The 26,852-nt window shown below is 47.1% G+C and overlaps 1 protein-coding gene across 1 annotated transcript; it reads left to right on the forward strand.

Moving 5' to 3' along the window:
* Window positions 1-480: 480 nt before the first annotated feature.
* ALKBH5 (alkB homolog 5, RNA demethylase) lies at window positions 481-26,673 on the forward strand. Its single transcript, XM_004612865.2, has 4 exons — window positions 481-2,005; window positions 10,625-10,705; window positions 23,716-23,871; window positions 24,823-26,673. Exons 1-4 carry the CDS (start codon window positions 1,236-1,238, stop codon window positions 24,998-25,000), a joined length of 1,185 nt encoding a protein of 394 aa, XP_004612922.2. The 5' UTR covers window positions 481-1,235; the 3' UTR covers window positions 25,001-26,673.
* The last annotated feature ends 179 nt before the right edge of the window (window positions 26,674-26,852 follow it).

The raw sequence follows: 26,852 nt of genomic DNA on the forward strand, positions 1-26,852 counted from the left end.
AACTACATCAACCCTCGGCGCGTCACCACGTCCGCACGGGCTCGACGCCACTTGGACGTGACTCGTGGAACGTTTTTACAATCCTGGCCGCGGCGGCGGCGGCGGCGGGAGAGGAGGAACAGGGAGCAGGGAAAATGTTCGGCTTCTGCGGCCATCGCAGTCGGGATTCGAAGCTTAGGTCTGCTGCTCTCCGCCTCGCAAGTCTGAGAAGTTCAGGCGGGTTTCAGAAATTTCTTCAAGTATCTCTGAGGGCTTGCTTCTCTTAGGCTCGCCACTCAGGCACTTCCTTAGTCACCCGTCCACCTTTTAGGGGTCCTCGTTGCCCACCCGGCCGCTAATTAAGTGACGGACGCAGTAGCCACGGCAACCATCTGATAGACAGCTGTAACTACCAATCAACTTTGGGAGCTCCCGTCTGGGCCCGCCCGGCAGGTGGCCAGTGGCCCAATGAAAAAGTGAAAGCGTCAAAGGGGGCGGCAACGGGACAAGCTTAGGTTGTGGCGGTTCCCTGGTGATTGCGCGCTGGTAGCTGAGGCGTTTGCGCGCGATCGGACGATGCCGTGACACAGCTTAGCGACAGCGTTGACAGCGTGATCGCATCCCTGTGGAGGGAGCCCTTCGGTCGCGGAGGTGGCGCGGTGTCGGACACAGGTTGCTATTTGAGGGTACTCCCTCGAAGCCCTTCAGCTAGTGGGGGAGGGGGCCCCCCCAAAACACGAACGGTCCGGTCTGCGCCTGCGCGCGCACCTTCGGCGACCCGGGCCGCACGCACGCGCATGCTCGGTGCACTCGGAGCCGCGGTGGCTAGCGACAGTGCGCGTGCGCACTGAGGGCAGCCCGCTGAGGAGCGGCGCTGGCGGACGTCGGGCGGGCAGCCCGTGACGTCGTGAGGAGAGCTTTAAAGTGCGGTTCGAGTAGGGCGTCGGAGGGTCTGTCCGGGAGTCGGGCCGAGTCTCCTCAGCGGCCCTCCGCGGCATGAGGCGCTGCCGGCGCCCCTGCCCCCCGGGACGTGGAGAAGGTGGAGGAGGAGGAAACCTCGTTGCCGCCACCGCTGCATGACCCGCCGCCTCTGAGGCTCGACCCTCGCGCCCGGCTCTCGACGCCCCTCGCCGGGTTCTTCAGCCGCGCATGGGGGCCTGGCGTTGAAGACTCTTTCCCCCCGGGTCTCCCGGGCGCGTGCCCCGAGAGCCATGCCCGCCCGCCCCGGAGGACCCTGAAGCAGCGTCGCGGGGGCCATGGCGGCCGCCAGCGGTTACACGGACCTGCGTGAGAAGCTCAAGTCCATGACGTCCCGGGACAACTACAAGGCTGGCAGCCGGGAGGCAGCCGCCGCCGCCGCCGCCGCCGTGGCCGCCGCCGCGGCCGCCGCGGCCGCCGCCGAGCCGTACCCAGTGCCCGGGGCAAAGCGCAAGTACCAGGAGGACTCGGACCCAGAGCGCAGCGACTACGAGGAGCAGCAGCTGCAGAAGGAGGAGGAGGCGCGCAAGGTGAAGAGCGGCATCCGCCAGATGCGCCTCTTCAGCCAGGACGAGTGTGCCAAGATCGAGGCGCGCATCGACGAGGTGGTGTCCCGTGCCGAGAAGGGCCTCTACAACGAGCACACGGTGGACCGGGCCCCCCTGCGCAACAAGTACTTCTTCGGCGAGGGCTACACGTACGGCGCCCAGCTGCAGAAGCGCGGGCCGGGCCAGGAGCGCCTCTACCCGCCCGGCGACGTGGACGAGATCCCCGAGTGGGTCCATCAGCTGGTGATCCAGAAGCTGGTGGAGCACCGCGTCATCCCCGAGGGCTTCGTCAACAGCGCCGTGATCAACGACTACCAGCCCGGCGGCTGCATCGTGTCGCACGTGGACCCCATCCACATTTTCGAGCGCCCCATCGTGTCCGTGTCCTTTTTCAGCGACTCCGCGCTTTGCTTTGGCTGCAAGTTCCAGTTCAAGCCCATCCGGGTGTCGGAACCAGTGCTTTCCCTGCCCGTGCGCAGGGGGAGCGTGACTGTGCTCAGGTAACCCACCTGGGAGGAGGGGGCGGCGCCCGGCCGCAGCCTGTGGGATCCCGCGCGTTTTCTCGACCGCCCGAGTCTCCCGCTCGGGGGAGGCGGCGTTGGAAACAGGTGTGAGGAGATTGGGCGGTGCCGGGAACCCCTTCCGAATGCCGTATCCTCAGGGCAGCTCGGCCGAGCGCGGACTTCAGCGAGTTCTTTTGAAGGCCTGTTGCTTAGAAGGTTAGGGATCCGGCTCTTTTTTCCTTTCGGGATTGTGGCTAGTTACTTTACCATTCTGGTGGTCCGTTTCCAAGTCTGCTTTAGAAAAAAAAAAGAGAGAAGTAATTTGGGGCCCTGGAGGCGAGGCAGCTGTGAGGATGCAAAGTGCACGCCCACGTTTTACCCACCCTCGGATTTAGCCCACCCTCAGATTTAGCCTCCAGAAAAAGTATGATTCTTTGAATTGGGACTAGAGTAGAGCAAATGCTGTGCATGTGTGTAACCCCGGGCTGCTTCCTTGGTCACAAAAAAGTGACTCTGTATTAATAATTTTAAAAACCTTGGTTTCCTTAACACATTCATGGATTCCTTAACAGAAAATAACAGAGAAAGGCCCCTGAGAGTTTTTAATTGATAATGCACGCATCTCTGTTCCCACGAGGAAGACTGATTTCCCTGGATGATAGAGTAATAATTAGAGGAATAGTTAATTCAGTAGACTGTTAAAAGTTCTTTGTAAGACTGTTAGGACCAAGTTAAACAGAGTAAAGGTTTTTTTTTTGAGGTGCCATGACATAACTCAGGGACTTACATGTGCAAGTCAAGTGCTGAACTACATCCTTGGCCCTTTTTTGGATGGGATGATGGGGTAGAATGGGTCCTTCAAGTGGTGCTTAGGGGGGTCCTATGGTCTCGCCCAGAGATAATTGGTTCACTGCTGCTACACCAAAAGTCCTGGACCAGCAGGGTTATCCCTCTGGTGCTTTGGGGAACATATTGTGCCTTTGTATGCCAGATATGTGCTCCAGCCTTTGATAAAATTGGTCTTTTTACCTGATATTTCATTTTATAGTCATGGCAGCAGCAAAACTTGGACTGATGGCACATATTATGTCCCAGATCCTGCTGGAAATTCAGTTTTTCAGAACTGAAAAATCAGTTCTCCAGATTGAACAGATTATTTGCTGGGACACTTTTGCTGTTTATGTGATACAAATTTTTTTTGGAAGCTGCTGCTTTCAGCCCTAAAACAAACCTACCAGTGTATTTAGTAATTCCAAAGACTTCTTAGGAGATCTAGCTAGACTGCAGCTGTTCAGTGTGGCTTGGTTGACCACGGAATTCTAGCACAGGTAGAATGCAGATTCTATGAGTAGCTTAATCTTATATTGTGTTGAGTGTTGTAGGCACAATCATGTGGAGAAGTGGGGTCTCTGGAAACCTTTTAATGTCATAATGCAGGTCATTCGTCTGATTTGACTTGAACAGCTGGGTCTCCTTTTATGTTAACATAGCATCAGAACCAGTAATGTTCAAGGCCTCTTAATGAGAAAGTTAAGGGAGTCTGTGTCAGTGGAAGCATTACTTTGTCTTCTTTATTCAGATTCAGAAGTTAAAGGGCCCTTCATTTGTTAAATTCCTTTGTCTTTCAGGGCTTCCAAAAATTTTCGATTGATAACCCAGAACCCTTGAGATGGAATTCCTAGGTGCCTGAGAGATAGGTAGAACAACAGGCAGAGTGCTTGCCCTGCACGCATCTGACCTGAGTTTGATTATCTCCGGCACACACATGATTTCCCAGCACTACCAGGAGTAATCCCTGATCACAGAGTCAGGAGTAAGCCCTGAGCACTGCCAGGTGTGGTCCCAAACCAAACAGAATTCAGCTTGGTTTTGAATTGGAGATTCTGGTGAGACATGCCTTGGTAAGGCTCTGGATTAGAGCTTCTCCATAGCAGTACTGTTGTTGACATTTGGGACTGACTAATTTGTTGATGTTATTCTGTTTTGGTGGTATTAGGATTGAGTCCATGCTACACATTTTTTTTTTTTAATTTAATTTAATTTTATTTTTTTTTTATTTTTGGGTCACACCCAGCGATGCACAGGGGTTATTCCTGGTTCTACACTCAGGAATTACTCCTGGCGGTGCTCAGGGGACCATATGGGATGCTGGGATTCGAACCCGGGTCGGCCGCGTGCAAGGCAAACGCCCTACCCGCTGTGCTATCACTCCAGCCCCCATGCTACACATTTTTGTTCCCTGGCTAATTCTTGTGTGGGAATTATTATTATTTTTTTTTTTTCCTTTTTGGGTCACACCTGGCGATGCACAGGGGTTACTCCTGGCTCTGCACTCAGGAATAACTCCAGGTGGTGCTCAGGGGACCATGTGGGACCATGCTGGGAATTGAATCTGGGTCAGCTGCGTGCAAGGCAAACTCCCTACCTACTGTGCTGTTGCTCCAGTCCCCAAATTTCTGTTTTTAAGTCACCAACTTTGTGACAGTTTATTACAGCAGTGCAAAGCAAATGCCCTACCCATTGTGCTATTGCATTATAGGATATTTCTGCACCCCTTGCTTCTATTCACTAGATGCTAGTAAAACTCTATGACAACCAAAAATGTTTCTAAACATGCCAAATTTCCCGGGGATTCAAAATTGTCCTTAGTGTGGAGCCATTGCTCTAGGATTCTGGACTTCTCTGTAAATTTGTTTTGTTTCATCTGTTCACTAAACACAATGTTTTACTTGGTGTGCAGGTGTGGAACACTTGTCACATATCACTTCAAGATACTGCATGGCGTCTTTCCCAAGCTTGTAAAAAGTGATTTTTTCCTTTCAAGTATGCATTTTAGCCTAGAGCTGTTAAATTACAGATTGGAAGGGAGGGATTTATAAAAACAGTGTTTTTCTGCAGATGAAAATGGGATTTTAATCACTCTCACAAGACTCACTTTAGTTAGTAGTGGTAGGGTAGTGATTGTGTTTGTATCTCTCCAAGGCAGCATGGCAGGAATACGGTTTTTGGTATTTTGTTGTATGTTAGGGACATACCCATTGATGCTCAGGGCTTACTCTTGTCTCTGCATTCTGGAATCTCACCTGATGGGACTCGGGGGATCATGTGGGCTGGGGATCGAATCCCAGTCGGCCACATGCGAGGAAGCACTCTACCCACTGTTGCAAGGTATGTGTTGTGGTCATGTGTCCAGAGAGCCATGCCTTGGTCACTTCTCTGCAAATGATTTGTCACCCAGCTGTGGGACATCGAGATGAGCGCAGCCTGTGACTTCCACTTAACAATTGGTCCTGGGTAGTATGTATTCCTAGTTCTGTAATAAGAGCTGATCTTGTTCAGCTGGTTGAAAGCAAAAAGCAAAACTTTCTGACTTAAAATAGCTCGGAATGTAGGGCAGATAGTCCTGGGCCGCATCTCTTTTTTTTTTTTTTTTTTTTTTTTTTGCTTTTCGGGTCACACCCAGCGATGCTCAGGGGTTACTCCTGGCTTTGCACTCAGGAATTACTCCTGGCGGTGCTTGGGGGACCATATGGGATGCCGGGGATCGATCCCGGGTCGGCCGCGTGCAAGGCAAACGTCCTACCTGCTGTGCTATCGCTCCGGCCCCGAGGGCCGCATCTCTTATGTGGGTTCTTTTGTTCCATGTTATTGGGAGGAAACTGTTTGATCTTAAGCAAATTAACCATTCTGGATCATAGTTTTTCTCATCTGCAAAGTGACACTATTGATGCTGTAAGAGTTGCTCTAAAGATTGACTTTCACATTACTGAATACTTGGAGTTTAGTAATCTATATTAACACTAGAATTTATAAATATTTCTGGAAATGACATTCTTTCTGTCAGCTACTATATATTTATACCTTGACATAGCTGGAAATGGGACTAAGAACATGTCAGTTCTCTGTCTAGTTTTAGAAAGCCCCATGGTATTTCATAAAGGCAAGTCATATATCTTCTTGTAGGTTTGGTTCCGGTTATAACTTAAACCTGAACTTACATGTTGTCCCTATTCCAAGGTGGTTGGCCTTCTACTCACGCCACCCCTGCAGCTATAGTTTCTTGGTCCAGCAAGCTACAAGAGCAAGTAGTCCTCGTTGGCTCTAGCCTGTCACCAGACTAAAGAACCAGTCCCTCGGAGTAGAGAGGGAGTGGTGACCATCCTAGAAATGTACCTTAATCTTGGTGTTCAAGATGTTTTCCTAAAAAGAAGTGTGGTCCTGGTGCTGCATTATGAAGACTTTTTGAGGGGGTGAAGAGGGTAAAGTGGGTAAGGCACTACAGTCTATTTTTCATACAGCCTACTTAGGTTTGATTTCCAGCATCCCATATGGTTCCCCGACCCTTCCAGGAGTGATCCCTAAGTACAGAGCCAGGAGTAAGCTCCAAACACTGCTGGAGTGTGTATGTGTACTCCCCCTCCCCCCACAAATAAAAAAGTTTTTCAGACTTCTCATTTTAATCTCCTCTTCCTCTGAGAAAGGACTTAAGGCAGTCTCTGTTTTATAGGTGTAGAAACAGACTTCAAAGTGGTACAGAAATTTAGCTTAGCACATGCTTAGTGTCCACTTATGTAGAAATAAATAGGGCCTTTGCAACTTTGTCTTATAAACACAATTTCAAGGAGACCAAAGGTGATAGTAGAGATGTAGCTAGATGGTCTGGTGGAAACCCACTAGTAGTAGTTAAGGAAATAGGGGAGGAGGGAGACAAGAGTCACTCTAAGGCATAGAGCTAGTGAATGACAAAGTTAGGTCGTTGTAGCATACAAGTCACAGTTTTGAGCATGTGTGTGGGAGTGGTATTTCCATGGGCTGAGTGTAAGGAGCAGGCTGTGACTGACCAGCAAGAGTTACTTCCTCCTTTACCTTCCCTTGAAAACAAAAGACCATGAGGCACTGAAACTTTTCTTTAAGCCAAAGGTAGGGCTGGACCCAGGGCAGATTAAATTTCAAGCTGGCCAACTAGGACTTTTAGGCCAACTAGGCTTTTTTCTGTAGTAGATAGGTTTCTTTGTGTTTGTTTCCTTCTACAGTTCTTTGTTTTTCTCTGAGTTAATAGCTGCCCCTTCTGTCAAATTTCCTGGTATGTTTAGTGGTTCTCTCCCTTATTTCCTTTGCCTCTCTGCTGTCCGGCTCCCTCCCCAAGTAGTTTTGTTGTTGTTGTTGTTGTTTGTTTGTTTGTTTTTCAGTGGAAATAACCCTTTAAAGTATCTGCTACACTTTTGCCAGAGAGCTTATTTTGGTCAGGACTTTGGGCCTTCCTCTCCCTACTGAACCTGATAATCTGAAGAGATGGGTCAGCTGAGGGGCTGGAGTGATAGCACAGTGGGTAGGGCATTTGCCTTGCATGTGGCCGACCTGGGTTCTATTCCCAGCATCCCATATGGTCCCCTGAGCACCACCGGGGTTAATTCCTGAGTGCAGAGTCAGGAGTAACCCCTGAGCATCAACGGGTGTGACCCAAAAAGCAAAATAAAACAAAAAAAACCAACTGTGTAGCTAACAAGTTCTGAAAGTCCAATACTAATAAACTCTTCAGGTGGCATAAGTGCCTACATCATTTTTGTTTTGTTTTGGGGCCACACTTGGCAGTGCTAAGGCTTACTCCTGACTCTGCACTCAGGGATCCCTTCTGGCAAGACTTGGGTAGGCCACATGGGGTGCTAGATATCAAACCTGGATCACTCACAATCAAGGCCCTCTCTGACCACCAAAGTCATTTTGGTGAATCTGTGCAGGTAGTGCAGTCCTACCTTCTCACTAGTAATTCTGAAGCCTGGACTCCATGATGGGACCTAGCATAACTTGTTCATTCTAAGAAATGCCTTTTTGGGGATGATGGCAAATAAGATTTGACAAATGTCTGGATTTGTTCCATAGCTACATTAAGAAAAACAGTTCTTTGTTAGGGACGGAAAGTCAGAGTCTATAGTAGTGCCTATAGCCAGTTCAAACATATTGATAATAGTTGTTAATTGTAGGGAAATTTGCCTGTAGTAGCCAGTATGCTGCCTTAGACATGTATGTTGATTGGGGGCAGAGAGATAGTATGAGGGTAAGACACTTGCTGTATATGCAGCTGACCCTGCTACTGCATGTAGGTCTGGAACATGGCCAAGAGTGATTCCTGAACACAAGGCCAGGACTAAACCCTGAGCACCACTGGGTGTGACCCAGAAACCAAAAAGAAAAAGAAGTGTAATTTGGGTCAGGGATGTGGTACAGTGGTAGAGTACATGCCTTGCATTCTTACAGGTCCATGTCGAGGACCCAGGTTTGATGCTCTGTGCTGCCAAATATCCACTTTGATGTAGCTAGGACTATAGTTCAGTAGTAGAGCACTTGTGTGTTTGATCTCCTTAGCACCATTAAAAAAGAGGGGGTGGGGCTGGAGAGATTATATAGCAAGTAGGGTGCTTGCTTTGCAGTGAGGCTGACGGGGCTTTCATCCCTGGCATCCTCACAGTGTATGTCTTTCAGTAGCAAGCTTGAATAGCCCTGTGTATTACTGAGTGTGGCTAAACAACAATAACAGAAACCTCATACTCATTAATGACAATAGAGTACGTAAGGTTAAAATGAAACCCCTAGAAATCTACTGCTGTGCTCAGTTAACTGAACTTTAGGCCCAGCAAGTGGCTTAAAACTAAGTTCAAGGTTAACTTTTCAGTATCAGTATTGCAAACCACAATGCATAAAAGGTGGGGGTGGGGGGGAGAGAGAGAAGAGGGAGGGAAGGAGAGAGGGACAGGGAGAGAGAGGCAGGCAGGGAGTGGGAGGGTGATGGGAGGGAACCTGGGGACACTGGTATTGGGAAATGTACATGGTAGAGGGATGGGTGTTGGAATACTGAACAGCTTTGTAAGGGTCTAGCAGAATGATTCAATAAAAAAGTTTTTTAAAACCCCAAAAACTTGGGCTGGAGTGATAGCACAACAGGTAGGGTGTTTGCCTTGCACGCGGCCGACCCGGGTTCGATTCCCAGCATCCCATATGGTTCCCCTGAGCACCGCCAGGAGTAATTCCTGATTGCAAAGCCAGGAGTAACCCCTGTACATCGCCAGGTATGACCCAAAAAGCAGAAAAAAAACAAAACCCAAAAACTTAAGTTCAAGGGCTGTAGCAATAGTGTGTCAGGTAGGTGTTTGCCTTCCATGCAGCTGATTTGGGTTTGTTCCGCATCATCGCATATGGTCCCCAGAGCCCTGGCAGGAGTAATTTCTGTGTGCAGAACAGGAGTAACCCCTGAACATCACTGGGTGTGGACACGAACCAAAAAAATCTGCTTGAGGGCTAGAGAGAGTAATATTCTTGGCGGTATGCAGCTTACCCAGATTTGATCACCAGCACCACATGATTCCCTGACCCCCACCAGAAGTGATCCCTGAACAGTGAGCCAGAACTAAGTCTTGAGCACTACTGGTTGTGACCTAACGCCTTTTAAGGAAAAAAAGAAACCATGAAACTAAGTTCATAAAGCAAATAGATGACAGAGCTCAGGTTCAAATTTAGGTCTCTTCAACCCTCCATGTATATGTGGCATGTCTCATTGTGGGTCAATGATATTAATAGATCTTTGCAATGAAGTGTCTTCAGTTAAAGCTCAATTGAAGTCATCAGAATTCTTTTGTATTTCTCAGATCCCTGTTACTGCTTTCAAAAACTCTTGACTCTTTTTTTTTTGGGGGGTGGTGGGGTGGTGGTTGGGTTTTGGACCATACCTGGTAGTATTCAGGTATTGCTCTTGGTGCTGGGGAGACCACCATGTGGTACCAGGGATTGAACCCAAGCCTCTGGCATGCAAAGCATGTACTCCAGCCCTTTGAGCCATCTCTCCAATCCTTCTTTGTTATTTTCTTACCGGTTTCTTATCAGCTAATAATTTTTTGAATTACTGAATTGATGTGACTGTAGACATTTGCCTCTAGTCTCTTGTGGGACTGGTGTTCAGAGAGCACTGAAAAACTCTGGTCTGAGAGCAGCTCAGATGAGGAATCCTTAAAGGTTCTTTTCTCTACCATCAGTATGATCTCTTTACTATTTAAATATCAAAAAAAGCTTCTGGGAATTGGAGCCATTGAGGAGGGTGCTATTCTTGTACATGACTGACTCAGGTTTGATCCTTATGCACCACATATGGTTCCCTGAGTCTGCCCAGAGTGAACCCTGAGTGCAGAGCAAGGAGTGCCCTGAGCACCATAGGGACCACTCCTGGTGGTGCTCAGGGGACCATATGGGGTGCAAGGCAAGTGCCCTACCCACTCTTCTATTGCTCTAGCCTTAGGTTCTTTGTTTTTAGGGGCCATACCCAGTGGTGCTCAGGTCTTCCAGGTCTGTGCTCAACGATGACTCCTGAGGAGTTTGGGAAGTCATATGGGATGCTAGTTATAAATCGTGGGTCAGCTGCGTGCAGGGCAAACATCTTAGCTTCTGTAGTGTTTCTCTATGATCTCCCCATGCTCCCAGCCCCCACCATCATCATGTTGATTCCTGAACCTCTCACATAATGGAGTGGAGGGTGGCTGTAAGACCTGAGTCATAGTTCTGTCTCTTTACTAACCCCAGAAACTTTGGTTGTCTTCTTCCCATGCTCACTTGCTCTGTGTTTATTTTCAGTGGATATGCTGCTGATGAAATCACTCACTGCATACGTCCTCAGGACATCAAGGAACGCAGAGCAGTCATCATCCTCAGGAAGTAAGTGCCCTATTGTCTGGCACCTGGAGGCCTGTCCAGAGATATATGTCTGGATCTCTTAGAATTTGGCTTCTCTGTATCTGTGGATTGTCAGGATGAAGCTATGAGGTGAAGGACTGCATGGTTTCTCTTCGATTTGAATTCTCTGAGGATTAAGCTGTTTTGTCTTTTTATCCTCTTAAGTTCTATGGCTATTTAGGTTATTTAGGGCTGAGTAAAATCCTGTGTATTCAGTGTTAATGGGTTGAAATAAAACTAGAAAACTTCTAGACTTCTCACACTTATTTTCCTCATCTTCTGGATTCTGATTTATCACATATGCTTTTGATTATAAGTTTTTGTTTTGTGTTTGGTCATACCTGGCTGTGTCCAGGGCTTACTTCTGTCTCTATGCTCAGGGATCACTAGTACATGGAGGTGCTCAGGGGACCAGATGAGGTGCAGGGATTAAACTCAGGTTAGCCACATGCAAGGCTAACCCTCTCTCTAGTCCCCTCGTGTTGTTAATTTACATTTTTTTAAAAAACTGTTGAGGTCAGGGAGCTGGCTTGAAAGGCTGAAGTGCATATGGATTTGGCCCCCATACCACCTGGTCTCCAGAGGACCTCCAGGAGTGACCCTGAGCACTGAGCTGGAAATAGTTCCCATACCTATTCCAGCACTACCAAGTATGGCCCCAAAGCCCCCTAAACTTTTGTTTCTCCTGGGTCTTTCTAGCTGTGCTTAGGGGACCTGGGCCACTCAGATGGGATGCCTGCAGATCATCATTTGTAGGCTGATGATTCGGTGCTCTGACCTGACGTGATGCATAGGAGCCATACAGGGGTTCCTGCAGTACCTGGGATCAAATTCAGGAAGTAGCTATTTTTCTAGGCATTCATGATTATAGACTGTTGTAGCAGCCTGCATTAGAAATGTTTGTGTTTGTGAACTGGAGAGATGGAACAGGGCTTATGTATGCTTTGCATGTGGTCTGATTTGACCCCCAGCACTGCATATGGTCTCCCAAGCACTGTCAGGAGTTCCTGACCACGGAACTAGGAGTAAGCAGTGTGGTCCCGGAACAAGTTTAAGTTTGTCAGCCAGAGAGATAGTATAGGAGTTAAAGTGCTTGACTTGTTTAATCCCTGGTGCCACAAGCACTGTTGCAGCAAAGTCAACTCCCCAACACACCCCCCCCCCCCAAAAAAAAAATACCCCCGTCCCCCAGTGTCTTGGGTTTTCACTTCTGGCAGGAGTAGGGAATGAAAAGAAACAAAGGCAGGCAGTTAGCCTATGGCTCTCTCTCTTCTTGGCCAAGGGAGTCAGTGATGCTAAACCCAGCCTCTCTGGTACTTTTGCTTACTTGGTGATTGGACTGTGCCAAGCTGACTGTGCCAAGATCAAGACATGGCTGCCTTTAAAATGGAATCCCAAGAGGTGAACTTAATTCCCAGGGTTGCATAGATATCCATCTATACCAGATGCAGAGCAGACTGGCGTTTACAATCAGGCTAGAGCAGTATATTTTATAGCCTAACTTTTTTGTTTGTTTCAAAGAACAGTTGTATAGGAAAAATGAAGATAGTACCATGTCCCCTGAACCTCATTTCCCCTTTGCTAACATTTTACATCATTATGGTATGTTTATTACAAATAAAAAACCAATACTGAGAACAGGAGAAATAGGATAGAGGTTAAGATGCTTGACTTGTACATGGTTCAGTGCCTGTACCACATATTGCATATGGTCCACTAGGAGTGATCCCAGAGCGGCCAATAGCCCCTGAGCACTATTGGGTATGGCCCCAAACACCACACCCTCCAAAAAAACTCCAAAACCACCAAATGTTGATAACCAAAGTCCGTATTTTATTCATATTTCCTTAGCTTTTACCCATCTTATTTTCCATTCCAGGATTCCACATTACTTTTAATTGTTCTGTCTCCTTAGATTCCTCTTGGCTGTGATTGTTTGTTTTGGGGCCATACCTGGTGACACTTGGGGGTTACTCCTGGCTTTGTGCTTCAGAAATTACTTCTAGTGGGTTCAGTAGAGTTCTTTTGCCTTTGCTGTGAAAGTAGGGTTTTGATTAGTAAGAATATTTTCACTCCTATTTTTGAAGGGGGGTTGGAGCAATAGCACAGTGGTTGAGCATTCGCCTTTCACACCGCCGACCTGTGTTCGATTCCTCCGCCCTTCTCGGAGAGCCCGGCAAGCTACCGAGAGTATGAAGCCCGCACGGCAGAGCCTGGCAAGCTACCCGTGCGTATTGGATAAGCCAAAAACAGTAACAATAAGTCTCTCAATGAGAGATATTACTGGTGCCCGCTCGAACAAATCAATAAGCAACGGGATGATGGTGACACAGTTACAGTGATTTTTGAAGGGGCTGGTGTTGGCAACATCTGGGGACCGAACTATACTCAGGGGCTGAATCTGGGTTCCCTCATGCAAAGCCTGCATTCCAGCCCTTTGAGCTATCTCCTGGCTCTCTCCTGCCCCCTGGGCAGAGTTTTAAATGGCACAGGAGCTACTCTACAGAGAGTGGAGAGACTGCAACTGTAGGGGGTTGTGTAGGTGTGTGGAGTTTGGGTGTGTGTGGCCACATTCTTGTCAGGGATGGTAAAGTTTTGAATTTTGGTTTACAGAAGTTTTGTTTTTGTTTTTCTCCTTTTTGGGTCACACCTGGCGATGCACAGGGGCTCATGCACTCAGGAATTACTCCTGGCAGTGCTCAGGGGACCATATGGGATGCTGGGAATCGAACCCAGGTTGGCCGCGTGCAAGGCAAACGCCCTGCACGCTGTGCTATTGCTCCAGCCCCAAGTTTACAAAAGTTTTTTAACCTTCTTCCAATTCCAAAGGTGGTCCCCTCCGATCTTGTTTCCTTTTTGTGTTACATTCTGTGAACTCCTGTTACACGATTTTCACCTGAGGCTCCCTTGGAAAATATATGGTTCCTGGTTGAGAAACACTGGTTTAGAGAACCAAGAAGGTAACTATCTTCTGGGTGTAGTTGTTCATGGAGACTGGAGGGGAGCATTTATTCCACTCCTGATTCCATGATGTGCAGACTCAGGGGGACAGTGTGTGCTGCCTCATGCTAACACTCCCAGATTGCCAGGGACTAGCTAGAATGCTGTTCTCACATTAACTCTGAGAATAAGGGATGTGAATTCTGTATATAAAGGTATTCTGGACGTTTGCAGCCTCATGTCATTAAGCTAGTTTGGAATGCTACTTTATGTGTGGGATAGCTTCCTAGTGTGGTGGTCAGGAGACCCAGAAGTCACTCCCAATGGTACTTGGCCTGGCTCTGTGGGTCAGATGGTCAGTACAAGGGTCTGGTGATGTGGTGCTCTTGGACCCACTAGTGCTGAAGACCACTAAGTCACCTTGGTGGTGCTTAGGGGCCACTAAGGAGGCCCATGCAATTGCAGGGAAAGAACTTTTGGCCTTGTGCATGCTAGGCACGTGTTCCAGCTCTTTGAACTATTCCCCAGTCCGTGGAATGATGACTTGGGCTTGAAGTATTTCTTCCATTCACAAAGCATCCAAGGCAGATATGCAGGGATTCCCTTGGTGCATGGTATGTGATAGGTTTGTAATTTGCATGCCAGTGCCACACAAGCAAAGTAAGTGCTATATGTACTCTGGTGCCCAGCAAAAATTATAGCAAATTATATTCAATTTAGAGGGGTGTGGTGGAGGTGTGGTGAGTGCATTTGAGACACACTTGCTAGATATAGCTCTTGAAATAGAAACTATTGGTCAAGCAGAAAAACATTAAATTCATAGTCTGAAAGACAGTGAAGTATAGAGGATTTATATTGTTTTAGAGAGGACTTAGATCAACAGTTCTGAAGCCTCCAGGATTCCCTGTTAAAACTTGTATTCTCACATATTTAGCATCTCTTGTAACCAAAATAGTGACTCTAGGCAGGTGTAAATAGCCCAAATTCTTTGCTTTTGGTCATGGAGAGCTCAACTCAGGATGGGTTGAAGCCCACTAGGGCTAGAGAGAGTACAGTGGTTAAGGCTTCTACCTTGATATCTAGCATTGGATATGGTCCCCTGAACCCCATGGGGTATGACTTCAAAACCCAGCTCAAGCTACCTCCTGCCCACAAAAGGTAAAAATTCATTTGCCCAGAGTAAACCATGGCTGGTATGTGCTAATATTGTGTCAGCAATATTAGCACAGTCTCTTTTCTTTTTTTTTTTTTTTTTTTTTTGGTTTTTGGGTCACACCCGGTGATGCACTGGGGTTACTCCTGGCTCTTCACTCAGGAATTACCCCTGGCGGTGCTCAGGGGGCCATATGGGATGCTGGGATTAGAACCCGGGTCGGCCGTGTGCAAGCCCTACCCGCTGTGCTATCGCTCCAGCCCCTAGCACAGTCTCTTTTCATTCTCTTTGTCCTATAAAGGAAAAGAGACATTTAGCACCTAACCAGGGACTTGTTCCAGAGAAGTCCACCTGAAGATAGTCAAGGATGTGTGGGCCTCAGGCAGGCATAGATCCAAGAGTTCAGGCAAGGGGCTGGAGTCATAGCACAGCATGTAGAGCATTTGCCTTGCACGAGGCTGACCTGGGTTCGATTCCCAGCATCCCATATAGTCCCCTGAACACCACCAGGAGTAATTTCTGAGTGCAGAGCCTGGAGTAACCCCTGTGCACGCTGGATGTGACCTAAAAAGCAAAAAAAAAAAAAAAAAAAGAGTTCAGGCAAAAGAAAGTTCAGTGAGGTAGTCTAATTTAGAACACAGAATTGAGATGGGTGGATGGAGTGTTTGCTATGACCTAAGACGTTAGAGAAGTTAGAGAAGACTGCCTGCTGTGCTAGAGAAATCTGGAGGTCTCTGGGCAGCCATTGAGTATGTGAATGTGAGTAGTGGGATGAAGCATTTGCATGTGAGAAATTGTAGGCTAAGCTAAATGACTTATTTGGTCATTTGAGCCAAGAGGTCTTAGGGGTCAGGAGGAGACCCTGCCTAAAAGCAAAGCAGCCTAAATGTGAAGTTGTGAGTATGAGTAGTGGGTGTGCTTTGGGCTTTGCTCTTTAGCGATCAAGAAGCGTGGCCAGCCTGCACTTGGTTTCCTTGATCATGACCAGGCCTATATCATTGCCGTTATGGAGACATCTGCCATTGTTCTTATCTCCTGTGCCAAAGCTTAACCCACCTTTCTTCCCTTATTGAGGGAACACATATATGTTCACTCAAAAACACCTTGTCCATTTGGTAGCCTGATTGGGCCAGTTGTATCCACAACTTGCCGGGAGAATATGCAGGTAGTGACACAACCATGGGATGTGATTGGTTTGAGCCCCTGGCCTGGCTTTGCTCACCACCTCACTAAACACAAGTTCTTAGCTGAACCTTATTCACGTAAATTACCTATAAATTATGCAAGGACTGGTTAGACTTGAGGCTGCTAAATGGCACACCTGGACCCTTTCTTGCCATACCTTTCCTCTGATCCTGATTGGTCATGGGTAGGGTATGAGGAAGGCTCTGCCCAGTCAGGTTACATTGTGAGCAGAGGCATATGGAACATGGAAGAGGAAGCCCCAGAGAGATGTTCTTTTAGTGAGGGAAAGCAAACTTGGTGTCTGGTATCCTGATGTCCTGGAGGGTAACACTGAGACCTTACCAGACCTGATCCCTGGACATTCATGATCCCTGGCATCCACCTATGTTGTTTGAGTGAATTCTGGCTCCTGGAACTCTTTAAGAGGTATGTGTGTATATATACATGTGTGTGTATAAACTATCAGATGATAGTAACCAGGCAGAATGATTTTGCAGCCTATTTTACAGGCTTATGTATGGGGGAGGACCTGCTGGAAGTCCAGGACTGTGTAGTACAGTTGCCCTATCTTTGAGTAATTCCTCTCATATGCTTTTTAGACTTTTCTGATCACAGCACTTCCTGTATCTTAGAACTGCTTTGTTTGGGTAAAGCAGAGTAGGAATTGATTATAGGTTGATGGGAGGTGGGGAAGCTATTATTGACATGGTACATGTCTTTGTGAGAGTGCTAACTGGAGATGCTAGACTTGAAATATAATGCCTTAGGTTACTTTAGTAGACAAGGGATAATAGGACAAGTTCACCATACTGCTCCTTGCCTCCTTACTCCATTGGGATACTGTGCTTTGTGCTTGGTGAGAGCAGAGCAGAAATTGGAGGTTGGTTGGCAGTGGGTTTTACATACCTGGAAATGTGTTGTGCTCACAAAACTCTGCTCTGCTGCAGTGAAGAGAGTCCATCTGGGCTTAAAAAGTTATCATAGGGGGGTAAGTCTGCGCTTTTAAAAAAAAAAAAATTTAAAGTTAAGTTTATTTTTTTAAGGTTATTCACATTAATTACATTCAATATTTCAACACCAATCCCACCACCATTATTTTGAATTTTCCCACCACCACTCAAGCCTGCCTGCCACAGGCAGATGCTAGAAAATTTATTTTCTATTGCTTATTACTGGAGCAATAGCACAGCGGGTAGGGCATTTGCCTTACACTCAACTGACCCAGGTTCGAGTCCTCCGTCCTCGGAAAGCCTGGCAAGCTACTGAGAGTATCTCGCCCTCATGGCAGAGCATGGCAAGCTACCCATGGCGTACTTGATATGCCAAAAACAGTAACAAGTCTCACAATGGAGATGTTACTGGTGCCCGCTCAAGCAAATTGATGAACAATGGGACAACAGTGCTACAATGCTATTATGAATATCATGAGATGTTTTGCAGATGATAGGTCCTGGAATTCTAAAATTGTAAATGATTGTGGTCCGGAGACATCTCTGTAGCGAGTTAATCCATTCTGAGTTTCATTTGTGAGTCTCTGAATCAAGGCCGATAATGCATTTAAATCCCGGAGGCAGTTCGTGGGTATGACAGCCAGCACCCCGAAGGGGTGGGGAGATGGGAAGGGGTGGCCTGTCCCTACTGCCATGTGGCCTGGATTTTTTAGTCCCTGGTTCCCACTATCTGGGTGTTTCTTCTGGAAGTTTGTGGCCTTTGGGGTTCATTTGGAGTAGGCAGAGAATATCTGCTCCATCTGGGTGCCCGGGTGAAATTGGCTCAGCACAGGATCCGGAGAAATCTCCAGCGAGCTGCTGTCTTCCAAGATTCATTGCTGGGTCTGAGTGTGATTTTTGACTAGTGACTTGGCCTCTCTGATTAAGCATTACTTCCCTACCAGCAATGGGCATTGATAATCTTCACCAGCAACTTTTCTCAAAGAGTGCATGAGTAATAAAAGACAGACCACATGTGTATTGTTGTTTTGGGGCCATATTTTATTTTGGTGGTACTCAGGGTTACCCCTGACTCTGCACTCAGAAATTATTCCTGGTGATGCTTGGAGGACCATATGAGAAGCTGGGGATCTAACTTGGGTCGACTGTGTGCAAGGCAAGCACCCTACTCTTTATATTATCTCTTCAGCATCATTAGTATATTATTTGAATGCTTGGTTATTTCCCTTTGTTCTAGCTTCTCCTGTCCTCAGGCCTAATCACTGCTTTAGGACTGTCTTGAGAACCTGAGTGACTTTCCTGGTAGTAAGAAAAGTCTGCCTGGTTAGCCCTTACCTCATTCGTGTACCTGGCCACTGTATTCTGATCCCTGGATATTAACTGAGGAGACCCAGGCCTTACTTGATATAACTAGGCTTCCTCTTTACTCCAGGTTGATGGCTCTGTCTACAGACCTTTCTCCCTGGGAATTGAGTGTCCTTTAAAAGGGACATTCTGGGGCCCAGAGGGTAGTATGGCAGGTGGGGTGCTTGCTTGCATATGACTGATCCAGATTTGATCCCTGGCATCCCATATGGCCCTATGCACTGTCAGGAGTAATAATTCCTGAGTGCAGAGCCATGAGGAACTCCTGAGTATTGCCAGATGTGGCCCAAACTGCTCCCCTTCCAAATAACTAATTAAAATAAAATAAAAATAAGAGGGACATGCTCTGAAATTAAGCTTTGATGAGCTTCTAACCTGGCTTCTTGTAGCTGGTGAGTTTTTGGAATTGGAGATAGGTCAGGTATATCTCCAGCTATTCTAAGATCCACTTTTAACAACCAAGGGATGTGTCAGGTCCCAGAGCTGGTTTTGCTTTGTTTTATGCCAGACCCAGCATTGTTCAGGATCTCTCCTTGAGCAGCGCTCAGGGGTCCATACAGTGCCTCACATTGAAACACAGTCTCCTGCTTGCAAAGCATGCACTCCAGTTCTTTTAGCTGTCTTTCCAGCTCCACATCCCAGAGCTCATCCTGTCCCCAAAGTAGATAAAGGGTTTCTGGTAGGCCACATTTGATCTGAGGAATTCCCCCAGATGGCAGCAGAACTGATTCGTGGAGGGAAGCAGTACACATCCCTTATACTTCAAGTATCTATAGAAAAGGATAGTCCATGCTCTAGGCCTGTCCGTTCAGTCTCACCTGATCCCACTTCTCTCCCACCCTTTCAGTAGTTCTAAGCCATGGTGAGGAGTCACCCCCACTGTCCCTGGCTGCCTAGACAAGCCATCTGAACAGTCAGCACAGTAGGGGAGAGACCACTCTACACTTGATGTGTGCCAGCAGAGCCTGCATGGCAGAGTGCGCTAATGTTTTCCAGCCCCAGGGTCTGTGGGCCAGAGTGAAGCATAGACTTTCCTCTTAGTGGCTCTGCTGTTCCTGCTGCCTGTCACTGGGGTCAGATTTTCACTGGGCCTTTTTCAGCTTTTAAGTACTTTTCTTCCTTGAACATGTGTTCATGGGCACCTTTGTGTTTAACGCATTTAACTGTATGGTTCTGGAGTAGAACTTTCCTCCATAATGCTATAGGCCCTCATAAGTTCAGTTCTGTCTTATTTGATCTGATCTTTGCTACCTGGTCTTCTCAGTAGAGCACATATATGAGACCAACGGAAAAAAGATCCTCAAGGTTCAATAAACTTAACTCTCTGCCTCATGTATGTGTGTTTCCTATCACCATCCTCTGTTGCTGCTTTGGGCTTGCTTTGGGCTAAAGAGATAGCTCTATGGACTGATCATGTGTTGTGCATGCAGGGTGTCCCAGACTCCAGGACATCACATGGTCCCCTTAGCATTGGTGCAAGTGACCCCCTTGAGAACAGTAGCCCTCAAGGACCAGTGAATGTAACCTTAAAAAAGAACAAAACACAATAGCCTTTTTAGTCTTACCACTCAGAACTGAGAAACCCAGAGTCATTTTATTTAACCCTTCTTTGCTTAGATAGGGACTTTTTAAACTTTTTTCCTTTTTGTTTCTTTTTTCAGCCATACCTGGCTGTGCTCAGGGCTTCCTCCTGGCCCTGTGCTCAGGGGGATAGATGGTGCCCGAGGATTTGATCAGCTGCATATAAATACTGTCTGGCACCTAAGTCCTTCTGTTTAAAACACCGTTTTGCATGGGAAAAGGAGCACAGGTGAACGCTGCCTGAAACACCTTGAATTCAGTTAATTTTGAATTTTTGATTTCTACATGTTCAGAAACCTTCCACTGTTGCCTGTTGTTCATGATCCCCAAACTGTTTCTGCAATCCTGCAACTGAGTTTAAAGAGCCCAGGCTCTAAGAAAACTAAGGATTATAGAGATATGGTGATTAGCCTGGATTTTTTTTTTTTTTTTTTTTTGGCTTTTTGGGTCACACCCAGCGATGCTCAGGGGTTACTCTTGGCTTTGCACTCAGGAATTACTCCTGGCGGTGCTTGGGAGACCATATGGGATGCCGAGGATCGAACTCGGGTCGGCGCGTGCAAGGCAAACGCCCTACCTGCTGTGCTATCGCTCCAGCCCCTAGCCTGGATTCTTGAGTGGTCTCTTTCCTCTTGGGGGTGGGGGGGAGACGGGAGAGTGGGAATGTTTGAGATTATTCTTGACCCTGTGCTCAAGAGTGGCCATATGAGGAGTCTACTTAATGCAAGGCAGAGCCCTCATCTCCCATACTATCTCCTGGACCCCGATCTTCCTCTTTTTTTTTTTTTTTATGGCGATGGGGGTGGGACTACACCCAGTGGTGCTTAGAGCTTACTCCTGGCTGTATGCTCAGGGATCATTCATGGTCAACTGGGGGACCATTGGGGATGCCAGTGATCAAACCTGGGTTGGCGGTATGCAAGGCAAGCGCCCTACCCACTGTATTACCATTCCACCTCTCTTCCTCTTGTCACTAGGTCCTTCTCCCCTGAACTTTTTGCTTGTTAGTTTGGGGCCATACATGATGATGCTCAAGGATTACTCCTGGCAGTGCTTGGGAGACCATGTAAGATGTCGTGTACAAGATAAGCACCCTACCCATTGTTCTGTCTCTCCGGCCCCATCTTCCCTGAACTTTGAAGAATGAAGCCTGAGATTTATGTACCAGTCATTATAGCTCAAACTCTCGTCTCGCAAGTCTCTAAGGCCAAATCAAAGTGACATAAATAGTAGTCCTGCTTGCCTGCCTGTACGTGCATACCAGTTGGGCCCAAGGGTTATAACATTGATGCCCAGCTAGAAGACACATCCTGCTGGACTCAAGAGAAATAACCCTGCCCATATTCAGAGTTCTATGGCACCTACCTGTCCCAAGTTTAGTTTTGCCTAAGTGTAAGTCTTTTCCCCACAACTTCCAGGACATACAGTTTATTCTCTTTTCTGACCCAGTCCACAACCCGCCCCTTGCCCCCATCCCCATGTATTTACAGTAGGTCAGAGGATGGGAAAGCTTTGAGGGCTAGATAAAGTTGTCACCAAGAATGGCACGCAGCCTAGGCTAAAGCAACTCTTGGATTCCCAGCTTTCTCTCTCTTTTTTTTAATTTTTAAAATTGAATATCCATGAGATAGACCATTACAAAGCTGTTCATAATTGGGTTTCAGTCATACAATGATCCAGCACCCATCCTTTCACCATTGTACATTTCCCAACACCAGTGTCCCCTGTTTACCTACAACATCCCCCAACACTCTAGCCTCCCTGTGGGAGGTACTTTCCTTCTTGTTCTCTCTCTCCTTTTCCATTTGTGCATTATGGTTTGCAATACAAGTGCTAAGAGGTCATGGTATTTGTTCAGGGCATTCGGTATTTTTATTGGGACAGTAAGGTTGGAGTAGCTTTTCAGTTGGGTGGCAGCATTTGGGTGTGGATGTGACTGCTGAGGCTTCTAGAAGTACAGGGATGTGGGGAGAGGTAGCCCATCCTTACCCAAAGAAAGCCTGGAGGTTTCAGTCACAAAACCCACATACCTGAATTTTCAGCAGATTGTATCTTGGTGAAATCCATCCTGAGACAGTGAAGTCAGACCAATGGTATGGTGGCAATTTTGAATTGTGGAAGCAAGTGGCTGCTGGGAGCTCTGCTTGGGTGAGTCCCTGGCCAACCTGCCCCCCTCCAATTTACCCTGGTCTGTTCAGCCATGCGGGGTCCAGGTTTAACTGCGGCTATTTGATATCTTTTGAGATTTATTTATGGGTCTCTGAAGCAAGGCGGGCAGTAGAGCTTACATACTAGGACTTGAGTTGGTTCATGGGGGTGACTGCTAATGCTTCCAGGAGTATTGGGAAGTCGGGGGAAGTAGCCCATCCCAACCCCGAGAAAGCCTGGAGATTTCAGTCAACAACCCGCATATCCGAATTTTCAGCAGATTGTATCTTGGCCTGACGGGTGGAGTCAGGCCGGGGGTATGGCAGCAATTTTGGATTGTGGAAGCACCAGCTTTCTCTTTCCTTCTATGTTCTTGTAATTATGTCTTTGTGTTTTCTGCCCTGACCACAGCATCTTCCTTGGAACCTTCCAAGTTACGGTTTTGTACCTATCAGTCTAGGGAATCACTTCTGGCAGGGATTAGGGACCATATGTGGCCCCAGGATTGGATGAAGGTTGGATAAATGCAAGCAAGCACTTTATCCACTGTATTATCTCTCTGGCCATCCTTTTAGGTAACTGTCCACCCAACCCCCTCTCTGTCCATTGTTTCTATCAATCTGACCTGCCAGGCTTTTCTTACCCATACTCGAAACCTTGGGGTTCCTTGTAGTTTTCCATGCTAGCTTCGTTTGACTTGGCTTTATACAGGACTCAGACCACAGTCCGATAAATTTTCTGGACTCAACTTTTCCATTTCCCTGTTCCTTATCCATAAACAAATATTTTTCCTTTACTAGGTGGTATGTTTCTTAAATTTACACCCAGTGGAGGTAGGATTTTATCTTCAAGAGCCCTCTGGACTTGGCGTGGATCAACATCCTGAAACAAATAAAAACTGTCAGCAGTTAATAGGCTAGACCCAAGTGGGTGAATGTGGAGTTAAGATCTTTTTTTTTTTTTTCTGATTTTTCCACAGCGGTGTCCCTGTGTGAGAATATAGGGTTGCATTTATTTATTTTATTTTTATTTTATTTTATTTTTTTGCTTTTTGGGTCACACCTGGTGATGCACAGGGGTTACTCCTGGTTCTGCACTCAGGAATTACCCCTGGTGGTGCTCAGCGGACCATATGGGATGCTGGGAATCGAACCCGGGTCAGCCGCGTGCAAGGCAAATGCCCTACCCGCTGTGCTATTGCTCCAGCCCCCTAGGGTTGCATTTATTCAAGTTCCCCTTCTTTCCACATTCCACAGACCTGGACCAGAGAAAGTTTCTTTTTTTGGTATTTGAGGCAAGGATGAAGGTGTCACTGGTACCTACCAGTGGGACCCTCCATCATCTGGGAGGTACAGTAGATGTTCCTAAGGAACCTGTAGGTCTGGCTGAGATGAGGTAGGGCTACTTCCTATTGCTTAGAGAGAGCCCTGAAATCTTTTTAGTGGGGCAGCAGATCCATTATCATGAGTCTTCAAGGAGAATTATGCCTACCCCTAAACCTAAACTTACAGTGGGTCTTTGAAAGTCTTCAAGATCAATTTCTAGTTGATCCATGGAGAAAGAACGGAGACTGTTGAGTTCCCTTGGCCTGGCCAGAGTAAGAATTCATTTTATGGGGCCCACACCATCACTAGAGGCCATTGGCAACCTTGTGCTTTTTTTCCTTACAGGACAAGATTAGATGCACCTCGGTTGGAAACAAAGTCCCTGAGCAGCTCTGTGTTACCACCCAGCTATGCTTCTGATCGTCTATCAGGAAACAACCGGGACCCCACTCAGAAACCCAAACGGTCCCATCGTAAGGCAGACCCTGATGCTGCCCACAGGTACTCAGCTTCCCACCCTAAACGAAGGCCAGCAGAGCCATCAATGCCTGGTAGCAGGATGGACAAAGGCCTGGTGACAAAGAGCATGGCATTGCTCACTTTTTCCAGAGCTCTATGTATGGTTCCCTACACAGGTGACATTCCCACTTGAACAACTACCTATATCCCCAGAAAGCTCTAGGCTGAGACTAACAAATGAGAATGATTTATGGCCTTTTCATGATATATCTTATCAAGTCCAACCTAGACAAATGCTCTCATAGGTTCTACTTCAGTGTTAATGGGACAGCTCCCAAGGTAGAAAGTAGTGGACCAAGGACTCATTTCAATAGGATTAGGGAACCAACCTTCCTCCTCCCCTCTTCCCCTCCCTGCAATGTTCAGGGGTCACTCCTAGCTCTCCATTCAGAAATTACTCCTGTTGATGCTCAGGGGACCATATGGGATGCTGGGGATTGAACCTGGGTCGCTGCATGCAAGGCAAGCACCCTCTGGCCCCTATGGAAGATTTCTAAGGAGGTATTGTTTTAGCTGAGATCAAAAAGAAGGATGAAGACAATATGGCAGGGTAGCGTGGGGTGCAATTTTAGGGAGGCATTATATGGGCTAAAACATATGGGCAGGAAGATCTTGGTGCTTTCATTGACTGGAGGGGATAGTGATCAGAGAGATAGGTTGTAGGTAGAAAGAGAAGGTGGGAGTAAAGGGGAGGATTGAGAAATAGAAATAGAGTGCTGTGCAGCGCCTTGAGGCTGTGATAAAGAAGGGTTCATTTTATTCAGTCTTTTCAGTATCCTGGGACACCAGACTGAGACAGACCCGACAAGATAGTGAGGAAAATGTCTCAAACCATCAAGCTAAAGTGAACCATACACAAGTGAGGATCAGACCCAGCACTGAGCTAGGAAGCCTCTCATTGGTAACACTCCCAACCCATTCCCTTCCTTGCAGGCCTCGAATTCTGGAGATGGACAAGGAAGAAAACCGGCGTTCAGTGTTGCTGCCCACACACCGACGGAGGGGTAGCTTCAGTTCTGAGAACTACTGGCGCAAGTCTTACGAGTCTGCTGAGGACTGTTCAGAGGCAGCGGGCAGCCCCACCCGAAAGGTGAAGATGCGAAGGCACTGAGGCCTGTTGTACCTTCCCAGGAACTCTGTTTTTCCTCACTTAGCTGCCCCTCCTTTTGTTTTGAGGATTTTGTTTCTGGGTTTTGGGGGCTTTTTTTTTCTTTCTTTTTTTTTTGTTTGTTTTGTTAGTTTTATTTTTATCCTTACACACACACATATATATATATATATGTATGTATGTATGTATGTGTGTATATATATACATATATATATATATATCCCCCCCCCTTGATTTGTTGCCTGTTAAGGCCGAAGAACAGATTGGTTGGGACTTGGTCCTCATGTTATTGGTTTTCCTCCTGGATGGAAAGGTTGTTGGCATCTACAGGGGACAGAAGCTCATGCTGGAGTGGCCAGTAGCGATTGGGGATAGCCATCATGTCAGGCTGGGTTTATTTAAAAGCAACATGACCCATGTCAGGCTGGGTTTATTTAAAAGCAACAAAATGTTTTAGTTAAACAACTTCTTGTTTTGCTTTAAATGTAAATCTCTTGGTGTTATAAAGGAAGTTCAGTCTCTTACCCCTCCAATGATGTCTGCATTGGGTTGAGGTTTCCTGGGCTTTGCAGAAAACAAGTCCTGCTGTTCTCCCATCTCCCACATGCTCGCTTGGCCCCCAGAGCTCACAGGGACACCTCCTTCCTCCCGCAGTAGTCTTCATGATGACTAGGCAAGGTCATAAACAATGCCATTCCCAGAGCTATTGCTGAGCCCTGGGCTTCTTTCACAACCCTGCTCTTCTCATGGATGCTGAGAGTCTGGCTACAGGGTCCTGACCTCTCTTGTCAAGAGCACGCATCTTTGCTGGGTTGCTCCTTTCAAGCACAGGCATGTTATTGTATGGAACAGTTAGACTTGCCATTTTGGGCCAGTTTTAGGAATTGTTTCTAGCTACAGGGACTGTGTCCTTCCAAGTCTAACATTCGGGGTATGGAAAATTGTGGTGTGTGGTAGGATTTTTTGTTTTGTTTGTTTTCTGGGGTTTTTTTTAGTTTAATTTTTTTTTCTTTGGTCTCCTGACTTTTTCCTTTTCCTTTCTCCTACATTGGCCAGTCTCTGAGCCTTGTGTCACCCACCCACCTCTATTCTCCCCTCCACCCCCACAACCCCTGTCCCCAGGATGGCACCCACTCTCTCTGTTTGCGTACAGCATGCATTCAAGGCCCTAGCTCAGGCCTGCAGATTGGGTAGGAACCTCTTCCACCTCAGCGGTGTGAGAGCTGGGGAGGGGGCTTTAAAATTAATCAAAGGGGGTAAAAAAGGTAAAGTCTTTGGCATATTCCACTTACTCAGATCCCCAAAGACTGCAAGGTTTTGCTGATCTGGATTCATTCTAGGAATGTCTCCTTGCCAGCCAGGGTCACGATGCAGGCCTACTGAGAACAGAGGCCTTCCCGGTCCCCAGGCTACCAACTTTCCAGGGGACCTTGTCTTACAGAGGCCCAGGCCTAAGGCTGCAGAACTCGGGGGCAGCCACCCTCAAGAAGCCCTTCTCAGGGGCCAGAACTCTTTTGCCAGCGTGGATTCCTCAAGTCGGGACTGCACAACTAAAACAGTTGCAGTTTTATTTTTTTTACAGCTTTTTTCCCAAAAATGATTTGTAGTTGTGTGTGCAGCACTTTACCCTGATATGTGTGCTCTACAATAAAAACCAAATCTAATATATTTTGAAACAGTTGTCTGATACTGTCATAAGAGAGGGCTTATTATTCTTTGTTCTTTATTAATCTCTTATTTTTTTCCCTTAAACTTCGAATTGTGGGTTGGTGAGAGACAAGGGGTGTGGAGGCAGAGGTCACTGCACACGGCTATTGCACGCAGGACTCCAGAGGAGAGATGACCAGTCATTGAC

The sequence above is a fragment of the Sorex araneus genome, chromosome 4, assembly GCF_027595985.1.
Source record: "Sorex araneus isolate mSorAra2 chromosome 4, mSorAra2.pri, whole genome shotgun sequence".
NCBI classification, from domain to species: Eukaryota; Metazoa; Chordata; class Mammalia; order Eulipotyphla; family Soricidae; genus Sorex; species Sorex araneus.

What these genes read in the sequence shown, in the direction of transcription:
- ALKBH5 (XM_004612865.2), top strand. Translation starts at nt 1,236, where the DNA reads ATGGCGGCCGCCAGCGGTTACACGGACCTGCGTGAGAAGCTCAAGTCC. An exon ending in GGGAGCGTGACTGTGCTCAG is followed by an intron (nt 2,006 to 10,624) that starts GTAACCCACCTG and finishes GTTTATTTTCAG; the next exon opens with TGGATATGCTGCTGATGAAA. An exon ending in GACCCTGATGCTGCCCACAG is followed by an intron (nt 23,872 to 24,822) that starts GTACTCAGCTTC and finishes CCTTCCTTGCAG; the next exon opens with GCCTCGAATTCTGGAGATGG.